The sequence below is a fragment of the Copadichromis virginalis genome, linkage group LG10 (genome assembly GCF_057382275.1).
Source record: "Copadichromis virginalis isolate Kocher_CV1m ecotype Utaka linkage group LG10, C_Virginalis_male_GT1.1, whole genome shotgun sequence".
Classification (NCBI taxonomy): domain Eukaryota; kingdom Metazoa; phylum Chordata; class Actinopteri; order Cichliformes; family Cichlidae; genus Copadichromis; species Copadichromis virginalis.
The window spans coordinates 20,508,465-20,523,122 of record NC_140627.1 but is presented as its reverse complement, the minus strand read 5'-3'; the positions used below and the strand labels follow the sequence as shown (position 1 = coordinate 20,523,122).

The window sequence follows — 14,658 nt, the reverse complement described above, 5'->3', positions numbered from 1 at the left end:
CAACAGTCAGACAGGAGATAAAATAATGTTCATATAACCTAATTATGGCTGTAGCGAGGCTATGATTGTTTTTTTGTCAAAATCGGTGCATTTTAGGTTAAAACACCTCATCTCTCGCTGTGCTGTTTGACATCAACTGACATCAACTCCCTTCTTTGTTTAATGAATCAGTTATTAAAAATTTGAATCATTCAGAAATTCATCTCAGGTGAAACTTACACAGATATTGACCTTTGGTTAAGTTACTGGAACTGCACTCCTTCACATGATAAAGTCTCTCTATTGTTTGGCTGTCCGTCTCCAGTCCCTCCCCATTATTCTGCTTTTACAGCTACTTTTTGCTCTTTCCCAACAGTGTCAGCTGCTTCTCTGTCAAGGATGTTGATCTCTATGAGTTAATGTTTGATATGCTACCAGAGATATAGACAGAAAATTGCACTGACTTTATTCTCTTTACCACAGTGACTTTCTGTGGAGCAGACCTCTACTGTTAACCCACCTGAGCTCAGTTTTCAGCTCCACAGCTGCCCTGTGCCTCTTCTTCATACTGACTAGTGTTTGTGTTAGCGTTGACCTACCTGCAACACTTAGAAAGAGTTTATTTCAGTTGTTAGTTCATTTTTTGAGAGCATCATGTATAACTGGGAGAGAGTGCTGCATCTTCTGTGGCACCACAGGAACTATATCATCATATTCGTCACGCCGCTTGTATTCCTTCCTCTGCCTCTCGTCTATCCTTCATCGGTGAGTGTATTTGTTTAAAAAAAAAAAACAGCTAAAGATTTATATTCACTGACCAGACTAATCTGTACACGTGCAATTTGAGAAGTTTGGCTATAACCCGTTCAGTTAATCTGACACTTGTTCTTAAAGAACAGATCTTGTAATTATTTTTAAATCTATGATTTAAGTGTTGGATCACTGACCTACGCTGATGCCCACCTTTAAAACTATACACTCTCACCTGAGTGAATTTACTTGAAGTGCAGTCAATCACAGTTAAACAGGCTAGGCTTGTCCGTCTGTCTGTAGTGGATAACATAAATGGTGTTTGAATGTTGTTCGAATTCAAGGGCTAAAAAGCTTTTAAAGTCAGGTGTTTTATTCACACTTATTAACATGTCTCTCTTGTTGCAGTTATTGAATCTGCTGAAAACATGTGGACTAATGATGGTTATTTCTAAAAAATAAACAAATACTCACACTACAACATTGGTCAATTATCCTCCTGATACCCAGGCTCTTATTTGGGGTTCATTTTTAATCTCCCTGACCTCGGGCCCTGATAAATCTTAAAATCGTTGAAGAGGAAGTTATTACAATGTTGTAACAGCCTCATGTGGTACCAGTTTTCTTCTATAGGACAACACAATAAACACATTGTATAGCAAAGTAAGAAACACTTTGTTGAACAGAATGAAGTTTAAGATGCAAAAAAGCCAAAATTTAATGTCCCCATGTGAGGACGCAGGCCGTCTGGAGAGAAGCATAGATGATATTCTTATATAGTTTTGATGATTTTCTTTAATAGACTGCATTTTTATTTCTATAACAAAACTGGACCCAAATACAGACACAAAGGAACGTGGAACAAAACTTGAATTAACAAAAAGTGAACCATTTAACATGGCTGATGGAGAAATCTAAAGTAATGCATAAGGCAAACAAAGATGAGAATAAACAATGACCTAAACTGGGGAAACTAAAAATAAACATAAAAAACCCTAAAAATGAAACTTGGCATGGATACAAAGATACCTGGAACATTGAGAGATGGCGCAAAAGACAACAGACGACCTGACCCTGAACAAAGGAGGACAAAGGACTTAAGTACACAAAAAGATAATGAGAGGATGGGGAACTGGTGGACAAATCAGACCTGATGAGGGGGAAGGGAGAAGCCAAAATAGACACTCTGCATACAGGACAGGGACTCTCACAGTAAAACAGAAAAAAGTATGGAACCCAGACATGAAAACACGAACGTGACAACATAAGACACACAGACATGAAACGCATAAAGGGCGAGGGAAACTTAAACACAGGGGTAGAAGAAGCAAGGGGAATATAAAAAACAATGAACTATAACAGCAACTTAGGCATTGTAGAAATGAACTTAGAAAACCTAAAGGACTTAAACATAAATCAAAAACATCAAAATAGGCTAAAACTCAAAACGCCGGGTCAAAAGACCCAAGATCATGACACAAACATAAGCTGCTGTGACATTACATGTCTGCAGGTTATTTTTTGAGTGCACTTAACTCAGTCACCACGTCTCTCACTTTGGAAGACTTGATTTAATCGAAAGATACCGTAGACATCCAGGGCCAGTTTTTTAATATGATTACTAAACACAGTCACCTCAAAATCCCTGCAAGCCATGTAATCTCTTATGTGTTGACATATTGCAACTGAATTCACCACCAAATTGATTTTATCATCTTCATTTTTTGCTGAAAGTGCTGAAGTGGTCTGTTAATGTATGAAGGATAAGAAACAAAGCGGGCTTTGTGGTGCTCAGCTGAACCTTTGTGCTTTACAGTGCAATTAAAGACACATAAAGATGGTGGGCTCAAACTACACTACCCAATATGACCCCTATTACTGTTAATAAATTAGAGCCTGTGTTACCTGTAATTATCCTGAGCTCTCTATTTAATATGTAGACATGAGATTTAATGCTTAAATACACAGACTTGTAGTAAAAAATATTTCTATAATATACGATGCATTCCATTACACAAAAGCTGCAAGAGAACGGTGTAGCTGTCTAAAATATAACTGTAAAGTAGATAATAACACAAATATTATTTTGTACGTTTTATTATAATGTTTTAGGAAATCTTTTTGAAACTTAAGCTTTATCAGTGTCTTGTCTGCAGTGGAATGTTTTGTGTCGGGAGCTTAAAGAGATTTTATAACTTTTATTGAGGATCATAAAAACTTATCTTGTGAGATGTGAACACGACAAACTGTTTGTTTTATGATCAAGGGTTGCTGCTATCTGCATGTATAGAGACTTGGTGCCTTTTAAAAAGAAAAGATAAGCGAAAGGAAAATTCCATGTATGCACTTTGCTGCAAACTGTGGGTTGGTCTCTGCTTCTGTGTGCGTCTGCACAAAATGTAATCAAATCACATGTTAGTGATTGTGATGTTATATTTATGTGTCTGTGTTTACAGGAAGCCAGATGTGGCTACGCGATCATCCTCATGGCTCTGTACTGGTGCACAGAGTGCATGCCTCTGGCTGTGACTGCCTTACTGCCAGTCATCCTCTTTCCTATGATGGGCATCATGAAGGGTGGAGATGTAGGGTTATTTTTTTCCACTTCTGTGCTTCATAAGTATATTTTAATAACACAACACAGCAATAATGTAAAACGTTCACTGCTTCAACAGGAAATAATAGCGTAAGTGGCAGCCAGGTGCTGCTAATAAAATGAACTTGATTAACGGATTATCAGCACCTCTAAAAAAGTAGAAGATTTGCCAGTTTGTTGGTCTGGCGCATTGATGTGTTTGTTAACACAATGCCAAGGAGCAATGATTTTAGAGAAGCAATTGTTGCTGCTCGTCAGTGTTTGGAAAGGCCATTTCTGAACAGAGCTGGGCCCAAATCCCCCAGAACTATGTGAGAAACCAATAAAGCTGTGCAGAAAAGGATTACGTCAAGTTATTACTGTTAAAATTGATTCATGGCATTGTGTACTTCACTTCACTCACTGCTTCTGTTTTTAGTTTTGGTTAATTAGTAATGACACTGTGTAAAATGTTGTGTGTTGTTGTTTTTCTGAGTTTCTATTTAAATCATTTTCGAACCTGCTCAGGACCACATAACCTTTTATTATTTATTTTATTATCTTATTATATTGTATCTTATACATAAAACTGTCTTTATTTTTAAAATGATTCTATATAAAAATCTGAGTTATTGACACACGTAAGAAAATTTTGCTCCTGCTTATGAATATAAAATGAAAATCAGAGATTTTAAATATAATTTAGGATATATATTTTTTAATTGCACTGAGAACAGAAAGACCATTTATGAGGAACTTGAATTAAAAAGTGTTGATACAACACTGTGTGTCGCATGAGAAAGCAAATAGGAGTGTCAAGGGAAGAAACTCTTCAGTTAGTTTAGTGTGGAAAATAGAAGTTAAAAAGGACAACAGTTATTGAAAGTGTGATGTGACCCCCAGTCACTTCTTTTACGCCATACTTCTACTGGCATGGTAACACTGATCCCGTTTTTTTGCGTTTATTGCTCATAAAGCATATTTGATGATACATGTAGGTCCACAGGTTACCTTTGATCCATGTGCTAATGTTAGCGACTGTGTGATCTGTTTCAGGTCAGTATTGAGTATCTGAAAGACTCGAACATGCTGTTCATCGGAGGTCTGCTGGTGGCCATCGCGGTCGAACACTGGAACCTCCATAAACGAATCGCTCTCCGGGTTTTGCTGCTGGTTGGTGTTCGTCCATCGCTGTAAGAGAGCCTTGACATACAAGTCTACAAGTCTTTCAGAATCCGGTTGTTAAGTGATGACGTGACGGATCCTACTTCCGGGCCTAAAGTAGTCTGCGTTTAATATGGCTTTTGTGTTGTTAACATGTTTAATGTTTTGTATTTTCTTCTATTTAATCTCAAAAAGCTCCTAAAACAGTCAGTGATCACTGTTTACCTCCCTCGGCTTTTATTACTGCTAATCATTTATTTAAGCTCAGTTTTTAAAACCTTAGGATGTAACTACAGTCCAGCCCATGCAGCAGTATATGAATGACTAACCTCGTATTGTGGATGGATTATCTCAGTTGTTCTCCTGGCTGAAGTTTGGTCCTTTTACAGCATCCTGCCATGCGATTACATTTGTTCCTGACCACCCAGAACACTCACGTTAACTTTTATCGAGTGAGAAAAAAGTTAGCTTGCTATGCTAACATAGCTGTGTCGCTAGCGGTCACGTAGCACATCATTATATACCAGCTAGCCAAACTTCAGTAACCCTACAAACGTCACTGCTGTTTAGTTTTCTGTCTTCATTTATGCTGGAAGTGATAACAGAGCTGTACGTTTTAATTTGTTTCCAAAACCCCGCAGTCAGGACATGCTATATTGTATTTAGATAGAAGCTATCGAGCTAACTTCCTGCTAACTTCTAACTCCGTTAAATGTCATAAATTCCGTTTTCATGGATGCCTGGATGTTAAACTCAATTGTTACACCTGGTAGAGCAGAACGCTGATCATTTCATTAAAGATGAAAGACTTTAGACAGTTTTTCAACTCTCAGTAATGCTCGTTTGATATATGGACCTGCAGCGGAGTTTAGGCCCAGACACGGCTAGTGACGTCAGACCGGATAGATTCTTTGCATCACCATTGTTTTGTTTGAATAAATTGCAAAAAAATATTCATTTGATGTTTCCCATAATGAGAAACTTTACCTGTGAGTTTAATAAGGATGACAAACAAGCACAAACACTAATGCCATCTAATTTAAGCCAGGTGTGGTCGCCTCTAAAGGAAAAGGAATAAAAGATTAAATTGAATAAAATTAATAAACAATCAATATCAATAAAGATGGCAACAAATAACTGCTCTCTGTTTTCATTCAGAAACATCTATCGTTTGTAGACGTAGCTATGTCTTTACTTGCATGGTTCTTGAATTTTGACAGGGTGGTATTGCAAACTGCTCCAGGAGTTCAAGGAGCTGCCCAGTACAGCAACATTTAAAAAACAATGCACCCAGAGCACTAGTGAGGATGTTGAGGATTTTTCACTCATGCCTCCTCGTTATCATCATCACCATTCCCTCTCACGCAGGTTAATGATTGGCTTCATGAGCGTCTCGGCATTCCTGTCCATGTGGATCAGCAACACAGCCACCACAGCCATGATGCTACCCATCGCACACGCTGTGCTACAGCAGCTGAAAGATACAGAGACCCAGGCAAATGAGCGTGATCTCCAGACCCAAGATGCGGACAACCACGCATTTGAGCTGGAAGTTCAAACCAAGCTGGAGACGATACACGAAAGAGACACACAGGATCCTGTGTGTAAGTAAAAATGCTACATACACATATGGGCTTCTAGAAGAAACCCTTCCAATAACATCTCTGTCTTATTGTGTTTTGATCCAGATGTACATGACACACAGCGAGAGTTCAGAGAAAAAGCCATAGAAGCGAAGTATGACCTTCTGACCAAAGGGATGAGTCTTAGTGTGTGTTACTCTGCCAGCATTGGAGGCACGGCCACGCTCACAGGGACCACGCCTAATCTCATCCTCAAGGGCCAAATGGACGAGTAAGGCAAAAAACCCAATTCAACACACAAACAGAAATGATCTTCAAGGTGTGTCACTGCTCATTGAACCACTTGTATCTTCTCTTCACATCCCTTTGTTTTTCTTTCTGTGAAGGATCTTCCCTAACAATACTGACGTGATCAACTTTGCCAGCTGGTTTGGCTTTTGTTTTCCCAGCATGGTGCTCATGCTGGTGCTCGCCTGGTTCTGGCTTCATTTTATGTTCCTGGGCTTCAAGTAAGTATAATCAGCCAGAAACAAACCCAGGTATTTTAAACTATCCTCAGAAAAGCTGCTCAAACAGCACAAAATAAATTAATCTACGCTGTAAGTAAAACTGACTTTTTTTTTAGCATCTGCAGAGATATGCTATATCTTTTTGTTGCTCTCCTCAGTTTGAAGAAGTCATTTGGCTGTGGTGAGAAAAGTGAAAGCGACAGAGCGGCATACACAGTGATGAAAGTGGAGTACAAGAAGCTGGGACGTATCAAGTTTGCAGAGGTGGCGGTACTCGTCCTCTTTATCTTGCTCGTGCTTCTGTGGTTTACCAGAGAGCCGGGCTTCATGCCTGGCTGGGCCACAGTGCTGTTCAATGAGGACGCTGCGTGAGTTCTTTTTTAAGCATGACCTTTAGATATAAATGAAGTGAAGCGCCACATATTACCAACAAAAAGACCAAACAGCTGGCCATGAAATGATCAATTCAACACATGCTTTCCTGTGCATTAAAATGTATGCAGCACTTGTGGTATCACCCAGTGGTTTATAAAGTCCTGCATTAATGCCTCTGAGGCAGGATGAGTCAACATATTTTACAAGCAAAGTCACACAAAGTCTTCTGGCACCTTTTGTGCTGAATGCACTGAAGTCTACTGAGACACAAATAAAATAAAATAATAATATTAATAAAATAACAAAATAATTTTCAATAATTTTCAAGCTGTGATGTTTTGACATCACAGCTTTGTTTGTGATTCTGCAGCTAACACTTTTGCTATAAAATATAAAAAGTGACCTGATCTCTCTGCATTAAGATCTATAAAGTGATTGGACATTGAGCCAATTCAGCATTGTTAACCAAGGTAGCAAACATGAGCTGACAGATAAATACCTGGATGCTGCTTTAATCCTGCTCAGAGGGTCTGGGTGATTGGCTCTGACCCATTCTTATACAACATCCCCTAGTTTGTATTCATAAAACAAATGCTTACATCACATAAAGTTAACAAATAATTTGTGATGGTGGAATGTCAATCACTAAAACTGGAGCACAGAATGAACAGTCATATATTTTATTAGATTTACATTAAATGATCCAAAAGCAACAGAAACGCAGGTGAGATGCTCACACGTTAGCCTCAGTTTAAACAGGTGCGTTATGAAGGAAAAACAAATGCCAGTACAGTTCTTTTTGTACCAGACAAACATTTTAAGCATTCATTATTTATTTCTGCTGTAAAGTCTACATGAAAAGCTGAAGTGCCCGTCTGAGTATCCGCAATTTGAGCACTTCTGAACTGGAGTAATATTTCTGCAGGAAATGTTCACAAGCGCAACAAAGTTGTAGCTAAAGTCCTCATTTTCTTTCTTTCTTTTTTTATTAAACTTTCTTTTTTCTTTTTGTTAGTTTTTTATAAAAGAGAAAAATTGGTCAGACTGAAAAAAATGGCAACATAAATGTATGTCAAATACAGTTACATTGTTTTGCCCCACAGTTGACAGTAAATATGATGTTACACATTTTTCTCTTCATCATTTTTAAAAGGCAGCATATATAATCATGTTCTCTCGTGTCTGTCAGGTTTGTGACAGACGGAACGGTTGCCATCCTAATGTCATCGCTCTTCTTCGTCATCCCCTCTCAGCTGCCGTTTGGCAATTACGGATACACAAATGAAGGTGAAGTATTCATTTTTAACCTTGGTGTTTTAACCTGCTTCTAAAAATGTTCATGTGACCTCAGTTTGGGCTTACTAGAGCACTGGGTGAAGATTGCTTGGCAGGCTTGATGTTGCACTTTCAAACTAATTACTTGTTGATGTTTAAACTTCATCTGTGTCCCACAGGTAAGAGGATAAAGGCTCCACCGGCTCTGTTGACCTGGAATGTGGTTCATGAACGAATGCCCTGGAATATAGTGCTGCTGTTGGGAGGAGGTTTTGCTCTTGCTGCTGGCAGTGAGGTAAACACCCTTGGACTCCATGTCTTCACCTTTTATTATGTCATTCTCCCTTACAGAATATCTAAAAAGAATTTTGGCAGTTAAATGCTAGTCTTGGTGATTACTGGATACTTAAATGCTTGAATCAGAAAATAAATACTGGTATCTTGTTTGTTTTTGGTGATTGAATTTTGGAGGTTTTGTTAATATGCTTATCATTTGCACAAAAATTAATGACAATTCCATCTAGTAGACGAGAGATTTCAGTCAAGGCCAAATTGGTAGACCGATAGCAGACATCCTCTGAGCCATGGTGGTAGCTTTTCTCAAATACTAAACATTTGTTTGTGTATTTTTCCTGCTACCTTTACAGGCATCAAATCTATCCAAGTGGTTGGGAGAAAACCTGTCACCTCTTCAGAATATTCCCCCCTTTGCTATCTCACTGGTGCTTTCCCTACTTATTGCCACATTCACCGAGTGCTCCAGTAACACAGCTACCACCACCCTGTTCCTGCCCATATTGGCGTCAATGGTAAATGGAGCTCATATGTTGACAGATGTGTGCGCACGTATGTTCTCCATGAATCTAACTGTGTTGTGTTTTGCGCTCCTTTAGGCCCAAAATATTAAGCTCCACCCACTCTACGTGATGCTGCCCTGCACTATTGCTGCCTCTCTGGCCTTCATGCTACCTGTGGCCACACCACCCAATGCCATTGCCTTTTCTTTTGGAAACCTCAAAGTCCTAGATATGGTAAGATTGGCATACATATGACATACAAAGATATGCTGCCTTCGCGATTTTAGTTTATTTGAGCTAATAAGACTGTCTTTGATTGGCCTTGTTTGAGTGGGAAAAGCAATACAATTGTCCTTCTTGTCACTTCTCAAAGTTACAAGAGAGCTATCTGCTGCTAGTATCATCAATTTGCTCTTTAAAATCAGTGACTATTGAGCTGTATCATGACACCTAAATCAACCTCCATGTGTTGTAGCTCATCCATAAGTAAGTGGTATGTTATCCAGATGTGTGCCAGGCCTGGCGTAGATGGCGCTGTTTATGTGATGCCATGCCATATCTGGCCTGATTGTGGTTTGGTATATGTGACCCAGGAGCATAAAAAACAGGCCTAGCCCCCGGATCTGGCATCAACCTGGCACGTCTGGCTGACCGGTGTCATGGCAGGGTGTATGCCAACCAGATGTGGGCCAGGTCTGGTAATGATGGCACTGTTTATGTTCCTATTTTCCTATTTTCCTCCAGTCTGTATGTCAAGTTTGAATGTGTATTAATGTAGTTAGGAAGCACTCAGTTTAGAGAAAGTGTGTGTGATTTGGTGAATGTGGTATGTTGTGTAGAGCACTTTGAGTAAGTGGAGTAGAAAAGCGCTATCAAAGATTGAGTCCATTCACTGTCTGAACAGAGTTACTTTTGCACTATTATGTTCCGGCACATGTTGTTATTACATGGCTTGATTAAGGTACACATTAGGCTGACATCTGGTGCCAGAGCTGAAACTGTTCTGGGCCAGCACAGGGCCAGCAGTGTGTCTGCAACTGGCCTGTGGCTGCACACAACTTATACATGGCCCACATACCACAAAAAATGACGGCCCTTTGGTGGCCCAGATCTGGTTTGCTAGAGGTAATCCACACATGGGCTAGCACAGGGCCACCAGTGTGTCTGCAACTGGCCTTGTTCTGGCCAATGTGTGGGCCACCTCTGGCAAACCAGATCTGGGCCACCAAAGGGCCGTCATTCTTTGCGGTATGTGGGCCATGTGTAAGCACATTGTGTGGGCCAGATCTGGGCCATACCAATTTTGCCATGTGGGGTAATACAGATAAGATCTTGGTTAGTTGTGTTATTCAACAGACAAATATGCAAACTCACAGAGCATAATTTTGAATTTTTAATAAAATTCTAAAGTTTTAGCCATCCTGTGTCATCATCTGATTATTACATTTTGTTCCTTCAGGTGAAAGCTGGTTTCATGCTCAACATCATCGGGATCCTGTGCATTAATTTAGCCATCAACACCTGGGGAAGAGCCATGTTTAACTTGGACACTTTTCCAGATTGGGCCAACACTACAAATAGTAAACCTTGAATTTGTTTACAGCCTGTAAAAAAACAAATCCAATTCTACAGTCACACAAGAAGACACTGAACAAAGTATCACATTTTCCAACTTCTGCTTCAAACCAATGAGGAAAAAGCTCAGAAATCCACTGTCTGAGATAAAACTTTTCTACCTTTAGCAGACAATAGTTTGTTGTTGTTGCAGGATACCATTACTCATGGTATCCTGCTCAGGAAAGCTACATACAGCCCGTTCTCACTCCCGAGGCGTAACATGTCGACGTTTTGTCACATCCCGCGGCGTTCCTGAGGAACGCGAAAGGAGACCTTCGGCGTTCTTATGGTACGCGGCGGGTTATGGCTGGAATCCAGTGCAATGACGCTCCCGCGGTAATAGACGTTCCAGCCCTGTATTCCAACCCTAAACCTAACCTTATCCCTAGCCCTAACCATAACCTTATTCCTGATCTTAACCAGGACTATAAATAGCGTGTTTCTAAGTGATTTGAAGAAAAAGAGCGAACATGTGTAGATGGAGTCCAGACGGTTCTCATATTTCCTCTTTTTTCCGAGGTCGTCATTTAGGTAGCCAAAAACGTAATATGTTGACGATTTGTCACCTAGCGTAAAATGTTACGCTTTGGGAGTGAGAACGTGTTGCTACATAAGAATGTTTTCAGGCCCTTTAAAAAGAAGAAGAAAAAAGTCATAGCAGAGTTTTTCCACTCTCACTGAAGACAAATAAGTTAAAGATTAAATGACAGTTTAAATTTGGTTATAGAAAGAGCAATCAAAGATTTTCACTTGCAGCTGAAACAAACTTTAAGCTCTATCAGACTATTATATACAGACCCTCTTTGAGGACTTCCTTACATCATTTCAGTGACAGAACCAAAGAAAGTGTTTAAACCAGGTTATTTCCTCATACACTTTTCAATGAATTTGTTATCTTATCAGTCTGTGTATCATTTACTGATAATGCATGCATTATCTGCAGCATAGCTACCTTTGAAAGGCAAAAATGAAAACTAATTCATGGTGTCAGTTAACTGTGGTCATTTTGTTGGACTTTTTTTTTTTGGGTGTCATATTTAATTTTATATGTGTTTTTGTCACAACTTCTTTTCATAAGGAGGAATTTTACTTATTTTATAATTTATAAATACCAATGTGACCTTTTTCTGGTTGTGATAGTCTTTTTTTTAATTTATAATACTTTATATAACAATTCATATAATAATAATAATGGAAGTGCTCTAATTTCTTGCTAAGAAAACTGCAGGTTAAAATTTTGGTCAGACTCCCGGATGAGCCCCCAAATGTGTTATGGACAAAAAAGTAAAACGGAAACTTAGCAAAACCTATTTAGAAGCAGAATGTCAAAATCCACCTTACGGCAACTTACTTATTACATGTTACATCTTCTTTGTGTTGGCTATCTAAAGTGAGGTTGGGCATTTAATTTTCCCAAGCGGTCATATGAGAAACTGGAACTGTTGTGATAGGATACACCAATAACCTAAATCTAAAGTAATAGTGAGCAGAACTGATATCAGCTGTTTATGCAGCCTTCTACAACAGTCCCAGTTTCTTATGTGCTCCCTAGGAAACACAAATGACCCAACCCTGATCTGAAATGTAGGAAGTTAAACAGATTTTTGGTGAGCTGAAGCCATTTTTATTACCCTGCTAAAACACCCAATGAAATAAATGCATTGCTTTTCATGCTTAAAAAAAAAAGCAGAGAAGCTAGATATACTGTAATGCAGGGGTCAGCAACATTTCTGATGACGAGTGCCATCTAAAATTTCCTCAGAAGTCAATGTGCCATATGATTGCATTAGCAATAAATTTAATAATGATCTATATGAACAGTTACAAACTATATAGAACAACTTTATAGAATTATATTTCTTCGCAGATGTTGGCAGCTATCAGCGAATAGTTATCAGCTATTTTGAAACAAAAAAAGACTTTTTATCCATAACAAGAACTCCATAACAGCAAATGAACTGTACAACAGAAAATGCAAATGCTATTTATGGTCTCCACACAACAATGATAAGAAAAATAAACAGGGCCAATATGGCATTTTTGTTAATACAGAGATACACATGTTAATGTGACCTCTGGTCACCCACTCAGAGACACAGGTCTAGAAGTGTCCAGCATTCAGACGGCTACCTGAGGACACTCTTCATGTGAGAGAAAATCAGCTCACACAAATATGTAGAGCCAAATACTATCAATAAGGCCTCTGCAATGTTTTAAAGACTGTTAACCTTGTCAGGCAGTGATGTCCAGCAGGTGAAAATACAAGCACCATGAACACGCACAGCTATAGATTCCAGCTGCGTTCGTAGTCTGCAAACTTTGAACCCCACAGAGTCGAGCTTTTCAGTTCAATCAGTTCATTTCGATGCCCTCTGTGTCCAACCAGTTAATGTGAGACAAATCCAGCTGCTCATTAAAGCTTTTTGGTTTGATTAGAAAAGAAAACATTGGTCCATAGTCCCAAAAACGCATTCTGTCTCGAGTCTACGGATGTATCCGTGTATTTCCGCGGTGCTGATGCTGCACTGACAGCTCCTGAAGCATTTGAAGTGTTGGAATGTGGAAATTTCAACATTACTTGAAAAAACTGCCAGCTAGCAACGTCCCTCTCACCATTAGGTTAAGTTATTTTTAGCCAATTACAAGTTGAATCTGGTAGTTGGGGTTGTTATCTAAGATACCGTCATTAAGAAGCGGCACAACTATGCAAGCTAATTCGTGATGTGCACTGCTGGCCCAGCCATTAATTTTTAATTCACTGAGTGTCGTGCCCAGGGCTGGACTGGGACAAAAAATCGGCCCGGGCATTTTGACTAGAGAGTGGCCCACCAGGTATTATAGGAAAAGCTATAAAGCCTTTGAATGAAAACAAATGCTGTTGTGACAGTGAAGTATACTGTCTTGTTGGTATATGTATGATTTCTATACATTTTACATCAGATAAAAACTTTGGTTTTAAGATTCAGATAATTATTTATTATAAGCTAGACATTTTAAATGAGAATAAGAAATAAAAGTATTTCTTTCTGCCCCCCTCTCCCTGTTAATGCCCTACCTGGCCCCCTGGCAAAACTTTGCTAGATCCGCCCCTGCACAGTTACCAGCTGTCAGCTACCTAAAAAAGGATCCTGGTGTTATTTGTCTCTCAGAAACAGTTCATAACTTCCCTTCAACTCATTCATGTCACCTAAAAGGTAAACCTGTTTCTCCATCACCTGTTCAGCTCTGATGATTCAGTAAGGACATCTCCTGGTTTCATCTTCATGTTTCCCTCTCACCACATATCCAAACCGACATCATGACCAGCAGCTTTACAGCTGTGGCTCCAGCAAACATCAGCTGATACTAGAAATTAATATTAAATAAATTCTAACAACAGCTGATCAAGCTTAAACGTGCTGCTGTTGTTTAGTGCGACATCCTTTTTCTGGCGCAAAGTGGGCGATAAACAAACAAGAGAAATAGAACTTGCGTCAGAAAAGCCGATCAGCTGATCATTGATCAGTTTCATGATTGAAGTCGCAACAGGAGAGAGAGGCGAGAGAATGAGAGAAGAAGAGGCAGGTGACAGCGTAAAAACACAGAATAAATCCAGCTTTTTTCATTCTAGCTGAAGTACGGGACAAACTGTTCCTTTTCACCTCAACACAAAACGTGTAATATTTTCTCTGAATACGGGACTATTCCATTTTTTTACGGGACGGTTGGCAACTCTACTAACTAACCTTATGAATAAAATAAAGTTCACTATCAGTAACATCATAGCACCCACCCAGCTGTATAGAAACTCCGTCATGCTAGCTAATACGCAGTACAAGTTATTTAAACTGACTGTAAAAAGTTAGTACAACGAAAATAAACTTCACCTAAACTTGGTTTATATCTGACCCCGCCTCGGGTCTCCTCTCCTCCTGCCTCCCCTCTCCCTCATCCACCCGCTGGCCTCTGTGGAAGCTCTGCCATAGCCACCAATCTACCACTTTCATTGTTTATACCATTACAAAAAAACCCCATTGGGCCATAAAAACGAAAAA

The 14,658-nt window shown here is 39.3% G+C and overlaps 1 protein-coding gene across 1 annotated transcript; it reads left to right on the top strand.

Moving 5' to 3' along the window:
* The first annotated feature begins 366 nt into the window (after window positions 1-366).
* On the top strand, window positions 367-11,750 carry slc13a2 (solute carrier family 13 member 2). The gene is made up of 12 exons (XM_085470551.1): window positions 367-744; window positions 3,186-3,314; window positions 4,361-4,497; window positions 5,837-6,072; window positions 6,157-6,322; window positions 6,438-6,560; window positions 6,719-6,928; window positions 8,125-8,222; window positions 8,390-8,505; window positions 8,858-9,019; window positions 9,104-9,241; window positions 10,467-11,750. Exons 1-12 carry the CDS (start codon window positions 634-636, stop codon window positions 10,596-10,598), a joined length of 1,758 nt encoding a protein of 585 aa, XP_085326677.1. The 5' UTR covers window positions 367-633; the 3' UTR covers window positions 10,599-11,750.
* The last annotated feature ends 2,908 nt before the right edge of the window (window positions 11,751-14,658 follow it).

Bases quoted from the DNA above. Each gene is read 5' to 3' on its own strand.
- slc13a2 (XM_085470551.1), top strand. From the start codon at position 634: ATGTATAACTGGGAGAGAGTGCTGCATCTTCTGTGGCACCACAGGAAC. The intron at 745-3,185 runs GTGAGTGTATTT...CTGTGTTTACAG, and splicing joins CTCTCGTCTATCCTTCATCG to GAAGCCAGATGTGGCTACGC. The intron at 8,506-8,857 runs GTAAACACCCTT...CTACCTTTACAG, and splicing joins CTCTTGCTGCTGGCAGTGAG to GCATCAAATCTATCCAAGTG.